The sequence below is a fragment of the Kogia breviceps genome, chromosome 3, assembly GCF_026419965.1.
Source record: "Kogia breviceps isolate mKogBre1 chromosome 3, mKogBre1 haplotype 1, whole genome shotgun sequence".
NCBI lineage: Eukaryota > Metazoa > Chordata > Mammalia > Artiodactyla > Physeteridae > Kogia > Kogia breviceps.
In genome coordinates, this window is record NC_081312.1 from 86059625 (window position 1) to 86072088 (window position 12464).

The 12464-nt window shown below is 40.6% G+C and overlaps 1 protein-coding gene across 1 annotated transcript in view; it reads right to left on the reverse strand.

Moving 5' to 3' along the window:
- Window positions 1–12464, reverse strand: part of VPS39 (VPS39 subunit of HOPS complex) — a 52645-nt gene that overhangs the window by 15920 nt on the left and 24261 nt on the right. The window contains exons 9-11 of the mRNA XM_059058033.2: window positions 8998–9118; window positions 8766–8886; window positions 5916–6045 (exon numbers count right to left, since the gene is read on the reverse strand). Of these exons, the coding sequence (XP_058914016.1) occupies window positions 5916–6045; window positions 8766–8886; window positions 8998–9118 (372 nt within the window). The remainder of the gene's footprint in view (window positions 1–5915; window positions 6046–8765; window positions 8887–8997; window positions 9119–12464) is intronic.

A 12464-nucleotide genomic window follows, 5' to 3' on the forward strand; every position in this document is an offset into this window, starting at 1 on the left:
CAGCTAACAACATACTCAATGGTGAAAAGCTTCTTCAAGATCAGGAAGAAGACAGGGATGCTCATGCTTGCCATTTTTATTCAACATAATAGTGGAAGTCCTCGCCACAAGCAATAAAACAAGAAATAGAAATAAAAGGCATCCAAATTGGAAGGGAAAAAGTAAAACTGTCACTGTTTGCAGGTGACATGATACTATATAGAGAAAACCCTAAAGACTCTACCAAAAAACTATTAAAACTAATAAATGAATTTGATAAAGTTGCAAGATACCAAACATACAGAAATCTGTCACATTTCTATACACAAATAACAAACTATCAGAAAGAGAATTGTTTTAAAAAATCCTACTTTCAATTGCATCGAAAAGAATAAAATACCTAGGAATAATTTAACCAAGGAGGTGAAAGACTGATACTCTGAAAACTATAAGACATTATGAAAGAAACTGAAGATGACATAAATACAGCTGATCCTTGAACAGTGGGGGGGTTAGGAATGCCAACTCCTGCCCCTGCACAGTGGAAAATCCACATATAATCCTACAGTTGGCCCTCCATACCCACAGTTCTGCCTCTGTGGATTCAACCAACTATAGACTGTGTAGTATTATATTACATATTTATTGAAAAAAAAAATCCATGCATACGTGGATCCACCCAGGTCAAACCCATGTTGAACTGTTCAACGGTAAATGGAAAAAAATATCATGCTCATGAATTGGAAGAATTAATATTTGTCAAAATGTCCACACTACCCAAATCAATCTATAGTTTCACCAAAATCCCTATCAAAATACCCATAGCAATCTTGAGAAAGAAGAACGAAGCTGGAGTATCACACTCACTGATTTCAAACTATAAAACTATAGTAATCAAAACAGTATGGTACTGGCACAAAAACAGACACACAGATCAATGGAACAGAGTAGAGAGCCCAGAAATAAGCCCACACTTATATGGTCAATTAATCTATGATAAAGGAGGCAATATTATACAATGGGGAAAAGATGCCTCTTCAATAAATTATGTTGGGAAAATTGGGCAGCTACGTGTAAAAGAATGAAACTAGACCATTTTCTTACACCAAAATACAAAATAAACAATAAATACAATACAAAAATAAACTCAAAATGGATTAAAGACTTAAAATGTAAGACCTAAAACCATAAAACTCCCAGAAGAAAACATAGGTACTATGCTCTTTGAATTGGTCTCAGCAGTATTTGGATCTGTCTCCTCAGGCAAGGGCAACAAAAGCAAAAGTAAACAAATGGGACTACATTAAACTAAAAACCTATTGTACAGTGAAGGAAACCATCAACAAAACATAAAGGCAACCAACCAAATGGGGGAAGAGATTTTCAAATGCTATGTCTGATAAAGGGTTAATATTCAAAATATATAAAGAATTCATACAACTCATTATCAAATCAACACAATCCAATTAAAAAATGTACAGAAGACCTAAATCGATACTTTTCTAAAGAAATCATACAGATGGCCAACAGGTGCATGAAAAGATGCTCAACATCACTCATCATCAGGGAAACGCAAATCAAAACCATAATGAGATATCACCTCACACCTGTTAGAATGGCTATTACCGGGACTTCCCTGGTGGTGCAGTGGTGAAGAATCCACCTGCCAAGGCAGGGGACACGGGTTCGAGCCCTGGTCCGGGAGGATACCACATGCCGTGGAGCAGCTAAGCCCGCGCGCCACAACTACTGAGCCTGCACTCTACAGCCCGTGAGCCATAACTACTGAAGCCCGCGTGCCTAGAGCCCGTGCTCCACAACAAGAGAAGTCACCGTAATGAGAAGCCTGCACACTGCAATGAAGAGTAGCCCCCACTCACTGCAACTACAGAAAGCCAGCGCACAGCAACGAAGACCCAACGCATCCAATAAAAAAAAGAATGGCTATTACCAAAAAGACAAGAAATAACAAGTGTTGGTAAGAACGTGGAGAAAAGGGAACCCCTATGCACTATTGGTGCGAATGTAAATTGGTGCAGCTACTAGGGAAAACAGTATGGAGGTTCTTCAAAACATTAAAAATACAACTACCATACAATCTAACAATTCCACTTCTGGGTATTTATCCAAAGAAAATAAAAACACTAATTCAAAAAGATATATGCACGCTAATGTTCACTGCAGCATTATTTTTGCCAAGACATGGAAGCAACCTAAGTGTCCATTGATACATGAATGGGTAAAGAAGACGTGGCATATATATATACATATATATATGCACACAATGGAATATTAGTCATAAAAAGGAATGAAATTGGCCATTTGCAACAACACGGATGGACCTAGAGGGTATTACACTATGTGTGATAGATTTTTTAATCTGAATTGGCTCATGTGCAGCTGGTAAGTGGGAGAATGGTGTAGGTATGAGGCAAAAGTTGTTTTGGTTGGTATGCAATTTTCCCCGGCTTGTTAATGTTTTGAAGTGACCAGGGGCAAGCTTTTTTACAATTAATGAGAAACCTTAACTTACACAGGAAGATTAAAGAAAAGAGCTGAAAATCCTATAAAAGTGCCCTCTTTTAGTGCAAGTAATGGCTGATTAGTAGCTTCAAAAACCACTATACTTTCTACTAAGTTAAGTCATCTGGGGAAGATGAGAGTAAAGATGAAGCAAAGATGTTTTGTCCCCATTAATTGTTTTGGAGGTCTCATAAAGAAGTCTGCACCCAGGATCAGATTTTTTACTTTGATGAAACTAGTTTCTATTAGAAACAAATGTTCTCAAAGATCTTATCTCAAAAGAGAAAGCACAGCCCCAGAGTTTAAGATAACAAAGGACTATCATGCTGGGTACCAAAAACAGTGGGAATTTCATTTTAGTAGGATAGTTATTTTTATTAGTGCTCCAGTTACAAAGCTGCCTAGGATTTGAGTGGTCTGCTTCAATGTTATTTGCCCCTTAAGTCCTGTTATTTTTCATATTTGTTACAGAACATAAGGTTCTGCAGGACCACATTGAAGGCATTATAGCAAAAATGCCTGTACCTTGATACATATAAAAAAGGGCACCCTGAGGGCCACATGAATATTCTGGCCATTGTAAGGGATCTAACCTCCCTACTGTAAGCAAATAAAGGGACATTCTATTAATATATCAGTCTCATGTGTCAGGGTCAATCTGTCACCAGTGGTCTGATGATCTCTGAATATACTAAGAATATCCACTATAGGACCTAAGGACCAGTCCTTAGATTGAAGTCAGTCAATGGAGATGCTTCCCCAAAGGCCCCAAAGGCCCAGTCAATAGCCAGCTGCCCCCAGACCACATCACCACCAGCACATACCTCCTGCTGCTGGGAAGGGTCCACTTGTGCCTTATCTTCCCTACTAGACTGCTCTTTGAAAGCAGAATTCCTGTCTGATTACTGTTGCTTGGGGCCCAGCAGAATGCACTGCACTCTCTTAAGAGCTCAGTATATATCTGTGGAGTGAACAAGTTAAAAAGTAGTAGCTTCATTAGGATTGATTTTAAAGTTCAAGTATTGCTGGTACATGGAAAAAGGGTCAAGTTATTACAGCAGTTCTAGCTTATTATTCCAGTGTCTTCCCAAAGAGCTGGTGGCATACTGAAAACAAATGCCCCAACTGAGTTCATTCAGAGGAAGGATGGTAAATATTTATCAATTTCAGGGTACCCAGCTTCCATCCTCCTTCTTAAGAGCAAACTATTTCATTTTGGTGAGCTCCTTCTTCCAGACCATGTGTAGTCTTGGTGGGAGACTAGTTCAGGCAACTATCTTTGCCTTTAGAAGCAGAGTATAGCCACAACCTCCTTTCCCACCCCTAGGACAGTCAGGAGTGAGACCATGACCTAATCCTGGCCAATCAGATCACTTTGATCTTGAGAAAGTGATTCAAAGATGACAAGCAGTATGGCACACATCAACATATATCCAGTCCTACATGGTTCTTTTATGTAATGCTGATACTCCTCCATCATGAGGTGGGGTCTGTGTTCCCTTGCCTTGAACTTGGAAAGCCCTTGTAAATCAATAGAATACAGGAGAAGTGACCATGATAAAAGGCACTGAGGCTTCCCCCTAGGCCTCCTGGATCACTCACTCCAGGAAAAGCCAGTCACTCTGGATGAGGACACTCAAGCAACCCTATGGAGATACCCACCTGGACAAGAACTGAGGACCCCAGCCCATCACCAGCACCAACATGGGAACTATGAGAGTAAGCCACCTTGGAAATAGATCCTCTAGCCTAGTCAAGACTTCAGACAAAGGTAGCCCAGCCAGTACACAACTGCAACCACATGAGAGACTCCAAGCAAGAACTGCCCAGCTGAGCACTCCCCAAATTCCTAACCAACAGATACCAAGAGAGATACCAACAGATGATTTGTTATTTTAAGTCACTAACTTTTGGGATAATTTGCTACATGGCATTAGACAGCTAATACAAGCTGATGGGGGCAACTTTTATTGAGGATGCAACAACAGGGGAGGTGGTGGCAGTAACAGCTAAGGAAGTGGCTGTGCCGGTGGAGGACTGCCTCGGCTGTCCTGGCTACAAAGGGATTACTGTCCAGCTTCCTATTTCCTGCTGGGAGGTCCTCCGGAGCAACCTTGGTTCCTACTATTCCCAAGCCTGGTCCCCCATTCATTTGGTAGGCTCCTCCACCTGCCATTCCCTTAATAGTCCAACAAGCCATGCTTAACTTAACCAGATACTGTTTGAATTCTCCAGAATTGGTCTTTACTGCTCACAACCAAGAACCTTAACTGATACAGGGAGTTACCATAGTTTACTGCTGGCCAAGGTCAAGGGAAGATGGAAAGAAGGTAAACAAAGAGGAGGAAAAAAAGAGGAGATAGTCAAGCCAAGTATATATAGATTGATCTAAATAAAGCAAAAATGGAATATATCCAAATGAAAAATTTAATAATAATAACAACAGCAAACACTTACCTGGCATTTATTAAGTACCACACACTGTTCTAAGCACTTTCCTGTTCTAAGCACTTGACATAATCTTCACTGCCACACTGTGAGGTGAGTAGTATTATTCTCCCTGTTTTGCAGAGGAGAAAACTGAAGCAGAGAGAGTCCAGTCTGCCTGAGGTCAGGCAGTCTGACTCCAAAGTACCTGCTCCTCATCACAATGCTCTAGTGTCTAGAGAGCTTTTAGGACACTGAGAAAAGAAAGGGATTTGTAGCACTGCCCTACGTGGCTCTTAAAAATGACCTACAGGTGGGACTTCCCTGGTGGTGCAGTGGTTAAGAAGCCGGCTGCCAATGCAGGGGACACGGGCTCGATCCCTGGTCTGGGAAGATCCCACAAACTGCGGAGCAACTAAGCCTGTGTGCCACAACTACTGAGCCCACACGCCTAGAGCCTGAGCTCTGAACAAGAGAAGTCACTGCACTGAGAAGCCCATGCACCGCAATGAAGAGTAGCCCCCGCTCACCGCAGCTAGAGAAAACCCCGCGTGCATCTACGAAGACCCAATGCAGCCAAAAATAAATAAATTAAATTAACAAATTTTTTTAAAAATGACCTACTGTTGAATCCTACTAAGTTCAGGCCAGTGACTTTTGTCTAGAACAGCAGTCAATAACCACTAGATGATCAAGCACACATGTGTTGACTTGAATGACTTTCTGTTACCTTCCTCTAATGGCAAGGGCAAAGCATCCCAGAAAACTGGAAGTCTGTACATGTAGGTGAGACCAGAGTCATAAGATCAGGACTGTAAATATGTAGCCACATGGCCACCCACAGGATCCTGTTAGGTACGAGGATCAATTTAGATGAGTGTAAACTTTCCCCATTCTCAGAAGTCTGGTGTCATTTCTCCCCCGTCCTTTCCAGTCCCCCCTCCCTCGATTTAGTTCCTTATCCCTAGGCCATACCCACTTGTTACCTGTGCCAAGTTTAGCAAAGACCTGCATGGACTCATCAAAACGCTTCTGGCAGAAGAGGTTGAAGGCATACAAGTTCTTGATGTGATGGATCTGTTGCTGTTTTTCACTGTCGGAATCATCTTTCATTTCCTGATAAGAGAATATTATAGGTAGGAGCTCACTCACTCAACAAATATTTATTCAGTATATACCAGGTATCAGACAATACCCTGAAACATGCTATGCCCTCACAGACTGCCCTTACATTCTAATCATAAGTCACTATGTAATTAAAATACAATACGGTTTCTACAAAATACCTGACCAGTACTCCTGAAAACTGTCAGGGTCATGAAAAACAAGGAAAGACTAAGAAACTGCCACAGATCAGAGGACACTAAGAATGCATGACAGCTAAATACAATGTGATTTCTGGATTTGAACCTGGAACAGAAAAAGGGACATTACTGGAAAAACTTGGTGAAATCTGAATAAAGTCTAGAGTTTAGTTTTAAAACAAAAAAATCAAAACAAAACAGGGTGAGTGATGATAGAAGCATGTGGGTAGGGTATTCAGTCTAGTGTGAGCAGTGGGTCCAGGAAGGTTCCCAGGAGGAATGTAAACTGAGACACAAAGGATGAGCTGGACAGACGGGAGGGGATTGCAGGCCAAGAGAACAGCACGTGTGCACAGGGCCCTAAAATGACAGAGAACATGGCCTGCTCAAGGAACGAAAGACATTTAACACAGCTGGCGCAGTTGGGAAAGGTCCTGTTCACAGTAAAAGCCAAATAAATAGAGCTACTTATTATCTCTGCTTCTTCCTTTAACCTTTTCCCCCCTTATATCCTTTTTAACCAATCTTTGCCACATTTAATTTCTTCCTTCAAAGTGTCTCTCCATGTCAACTATACCTCAATTTTTTTTAAAAAAAGGTCTCTCCATGTTTTCCCTTCTTGTCTTTTCCTCTTCTATTGTGTTCACCCTAGTCCAGGCCATCATCAGCATGTCGCCACGCTTGGGCTAAGCTCTCCTGCTTGGTGTTTTAAAGGCTCTCAAAGCCTGGCACAGCCTCCTTAGCTACGTTATTCCCAGACATTCAAGCCACACCCTACATGCCCGTCAGGATGAGCTCCAAGCATCCTGAAAATACTTGTTTCCACACTTGTTTTCACTTCTTTAACTTCCTTGGGCTCTGTAACGGCTCCCTGTTTCCTGCTCCTGTTCCTGCCTATCCTTAAAAGGTCCAACCTTAGGATGCCTCTTCCAGCCCAAAGCAAAGTTTAGTACATAACTGCCCTCTGAAAGTTTCATGTATGCTCTCTGATTAATTTAAATAAAAGATAGGTTCCTCAAGAGCTAAGATGATATCAAGCAACCTTCTTTCATCATAGAGCAGAACACCTAGTAAGTACAAGCCTAGAAAAGAGAAGGGAAAATGGAAACCCACTTTCATCTTCTCTACTGAAGATTAAACAGACAACCTGCAGCAGGAAGATCACTGGAAAGACCTGAGACCTTCCTTTTAAGAAAAATAGATACTAAAAAAAGCTATGTGCTACATAATACCCTTTTTATAAAGTTCAAAAACTAAATACATATTCAAGCACACAAATATATATGAAAGATTCAACAAAAAAATTTTAAGGGCATGATAAACCCAAAGTTAGGATAATGGCTGTGTCGGGAGAGCAGGCAGAGGGATGGGATGGGGGGACATACAGGTTACATAAGTTATTTTGGGGGGTAGGATGGTGGGTTCATGGGTATCATTATTTTAAAAATGAAAATAAAATAATTTAGAGCAATAGATGAGTGGGGAAAAAATAGTAAGATGCTAAAATTAAATGGCCCAAGACAGAAACAATCTATGGTATATTAAATGTGTCTAACTACTAAGACTGGATTTTTGTTTTATATCCAGAACTTACATACCCAAAATAAATGTTGCTCTTCAAAAGTATATACCGTATAGAATTATAAACATATGTATTCCAAAATTTGTGCCCACTGTTTTCCTTTCAGAAGTAATTTATAAGATACTCTGAAAACTAAGTTTTCTTACTATTATCTTCAAAAAAATCTCTTCTCTTTTACCAAATTAGCACTGTCCAGTTTAATGACTAAGTGAGGCTTGGAATGACTTTTAGTTGTTTCATAAAATCAAATCCACCCTTTAGAGATGACAATAATCACCACTGGGGATGTTTAAAAGAATAAGACAGGACTTGAAAGTCAATCTCCAAGAAGTGTTTTGGCTGAAAGAACAAATGAAAGAGCATCACTGAAAGAACATCACTGAGAGCATCACTGAAAGAACAGTATGGTCACTACTTTGCTGTGAGTAACATCCCATCCATTCAAGGAGAGTGAGTCTTGTGACTGCAGCCCTGCTGAATGTAGCAACCTGAGGTGGGTTCAGAATACCTAAAGAAGGCCTGCTTACCCAAGCCCAGGAGACTACTGGTGAAAGGGATTTTGAGAGGCCCTGTAGTTGTTGAATTCAACCACACTGTAATCTTGACAGTTATGACTGTTATTTTAATGTTAGCATTGTCTTTAATTTTTCAAGGCCATACCATATCTATTGAATTATTTTACTGTCCTATTAATTCTATGAAATACTATTAGTATAACTGGCATTCATTCTACATTTGACAGATAAGCAAACTGAGATAGTGAAATCATTTAGAGTCACATAGATATTTTATGGCAGGGTCAGATCCTGAATCCAAGCCCTCTGACTTTCAGCTCTGTGTTTATTTCTCCAGTCCAAACTAAACAAGAACATCTAAACTAAAATCCGCTACTCCGGAGAACAATGAGGAAGGCCCATTTCTCACATCCAAATCTCAGAAACAAGACTTACTGCAAGCTGCAGAGCCAATTCAAACTGCTTGTCCTGGAGAAGCTGTTGGATTTGGGTTGCCATGGGGACTGGAATGAGTCTCCAAACAAAATGGTTGCTGGCCACATAGATAATGTTTGATCTGGAGACAGGAGTAAGAGGATTAGCAAAACAGCGCTGGCTTTATGATAACACAGGTGACTTTAAAGCTTTGCAATAATATGGCAGCTACAGTCAAAAAAAAATTCCTTACCCTCCTGAGGTAATGAAACGGGGCCTTTGCAATTCAATGCTCTGGACCAGAAGCCTTGGCTCAAATGTCCGGATCTCCACATATCGAGGCAACACTGCAATGATGTAGGGAGGCTGGTGCTCTGCACAAGAGAGAACATCTTGAGTTGCGCTTCTGCTCTAAGCCTTTAGGGTTATGGACTGTTTCACCTTCTCAGTTCTAAGCTGCACTTGGATCTCCAAATGGTCCACTAGTCAAATACCAAGCCAGGATCCTACACTGTGATATACAAAGAAAAACAAATGTTTGTCTCAATGATGCTAAATCTCCTGCACAAAAAGGATGCATCCAGCTTTGCTCAGAGGGACCTGACTCCACTCCTACTGTTTCCCCGAGAGAGTTGGGTGAAAGCGTCACTGGCTCCTTTCTCATCCGTCACAAAGCCAGGACAGACCAAGGCCAGCTGCAGCTCCCCTAACAACGAGTCAGTGGGAGAACAAGGTTACATAACTTCTTTCATTCTCTTCGGAAAGGCAAGAGGAGGGCAACTTTTTTTTTTCCCTAAAATTATGCTAGAGAAAGAGATCCACATTTCTGGCCAATGTTATTTCTTTTTTTTTTTTTTTTTTCTTTTTCTTCTGAGGTACCCGAGCCTCTCACTGCCGTGGCCCCTCCCGCCACGGAGCACAGGCTCCGGATACACAGGACCAGCGGCCACGGCTCACGGGTCCAGCCGCTCCGCAGCACGTGGGACCCTCGTGGACCAGGGCACGAACCCGCGTCCACTGCATCGGCAGGTGGACTCCCAACCACTGCACCACCAGGGAAGCCCATTATTTCTGCTTGAGATTTTCACAGTGAAAAGATGCAGAACTCCACCTAATGCTCAATGGTTCACAGAGAAGGCAGCTGGACGGCATTCTCGGTGTAGCCATTTTCTTACATGAGGTAACAAGTATGTCAAATTCATAAAAACAGAAAGTAGAATGGTGCCAAGGGCTGAGGGAGGGGAAAATGGGTTCTTGTTTAATAGGTACAGAGTTCTAGTTTCACAAGATGAAAAAGTTCTGAAATGTGCTTCACAACAATGTGAATATATATAACGCTACTGAACTGTGCACTTAAATTGAAGGATTAAAAAAACATATGATAATCTCAACAGATGCAGAAAAAGCTTTCAACAAAATTCAACACCCATTTATGATAAAAACTCTCCAGAAAGTAGGCGTAAAGGGAACTTACCTCAACATAATAAAGGCCATAGATGACAAACCCACAGCTAACATTATTCTCAATGGTGAAAAACTGAAACCATTTCCTCTAAGATCAGGAACAAAACAAGGCTGCCCACTCTCACCACTATTATTCAACACAGTTTTGGAAGTTTTAGCCACAGCAATCAGAGAAAAAAAAGAAATAAAAGGAATCCAAACTGGAGAAAAAGAAGTAAAGCTGTTACTGTTTGCAGATGACATGATACTATACATAGAGAATCCTAAAGATGCTACCAGAAAACTACTAGAGCTAATCAATGAAATTTGGTAAAGTAGCAGGATATAAAATTAATGCACAGAAATCTCTTGCATTCCTATACACTAATGATGAAAAATCTGAAAGAGAAATTAAGGAAACACTTCCATTTACCACTGCAACAAAAAGAACAAAATACCTAGTAATAGGGCTTCCCTGGTGGCGCAGTGGTTGAGCGTCTGCCTGCTGATGCAGGGGACATGGGTTCATGCCCTGGTCCGGGAGGATCCCACATGCCGCGGAGCGGCTGGGCCCGTGAGCCATGGCCACTGAGCCTGCACGTCCAGAGCCTGTGCTCCGCAACAGGAGAGGCCACAGCAGTGAGAGGCCCACGTACTGCAAAAAAACAAAAAACAAAACCTAGGAATAAACCTACCTAAGGAGATAAAAGACCTGTATGCAGAAAACTATATGACACTGATGAAAGAAATTCAAGATGATACAAACAGATGGAGATATATAGCATGTTCTTGGATTGGAAGAATCAACATTGCAAAAATGATTATACTACCCAAAGCAATCTACAGATTCAATACAATCCCTATCAAATTACCAATGGCATTTTTCACAGAACTAGAACAAAAAATTTCACAATTTGTATGGAAACACAAAAGACCCCAAATAGTCAAAGCAATCTTGAGAAAGAAAAATGGAGCTGGAGGAATCAGGCTCCCTGATTTCAGACTATACTACAAAGCTACAGAAATCAAGACAATATGGTACTGGCACAAAAACAGAAATATAGATCAATGGAACAGGATAGAAAGCCCAGAGATAAACCCACTCATATATGGTCACCTTATCTTTGACAAAGGAGGCAAGAATATACAATGGAGAAAAGACAGCATCTTCAATAAGTGGTGCTGGGAAAACTGGACAGCTACATGTAAAAGAAAGAAATTAGAACACTCCTAATACTATACACAAAAATAAGCTCAAAATGGATTAAAGACATAAATGTAAGGCCAGACACTATCAAACTCTTAGAGGAAAACATAGGAAGAACAGTCTTTGAAATAAATCACACCAAGATCCTTTTTGACCCATCTCCTAAAGAAATGGAAATAAAAACAAAAATAAACAAATGGGACCTAATGAAACTCAAAAGCTTTTGCACAGCAAAGGAAACCATAAACAAGACGAAAAACAGCCCTCAGAATGGGAGAAAATATTTGCAAATGAAGCAACTGACAAAAGATTAATCTCCAAAATATACAAGCAGCTCATGTAGCTCAATATCAAAAAAACAAACAACCCAATCCAAAAATGGGCAGAAGACATAAATAGATATTTCTCCAAAGAAGATATACAGATTGCCAACAAACATATGAAAGGATGCTCAGCGTCACTAATCATTAGAGAAATGCAAATCAAAACCACAAAGAGATATCACCTCACACTGGTCAGAATGGCCATCATCAAAAAGTCTACAAACAATAAATGCTAGAGAGGGTGTGGAGAAAAGGGAACCCTCTTGCACTCTTGGTGGGAATGTAAATTAATAGAGCCACTATGGAGAACAGTATGGAGGTTCCTTAAAAAATTAAAAATAGAATTACCATATGACCCAGCAATCCCACTACTGGGCATATACCCTGAGAAAACCATAATTCAAAAAGAGACATGTACTACAATGTTCACTGCAGCTCTATTTACAATAGCCAGGATATGGAAGCAACGTAAGTGTCCATCGACAGATGAATAGATAAAGAAGATGTGGCACACATATACAATGGAATATTACTCAGCCATGAAAGAAAATGAAATTGAGTTATCTGTAGTGAGGTGGATGGACCTAGAGTCTGTCATACAGAGTGAAGTAAATCAGAAAGAGAAAAACAAATACCGTATGCTAACACATATATATGGGATCTTAAAAAAGAATGGTTCTGATGAACCTGGGGGAAGGACAGGAATAAAGATGCAGACATAGAGAATGGACTTGAGGACACGGGGAG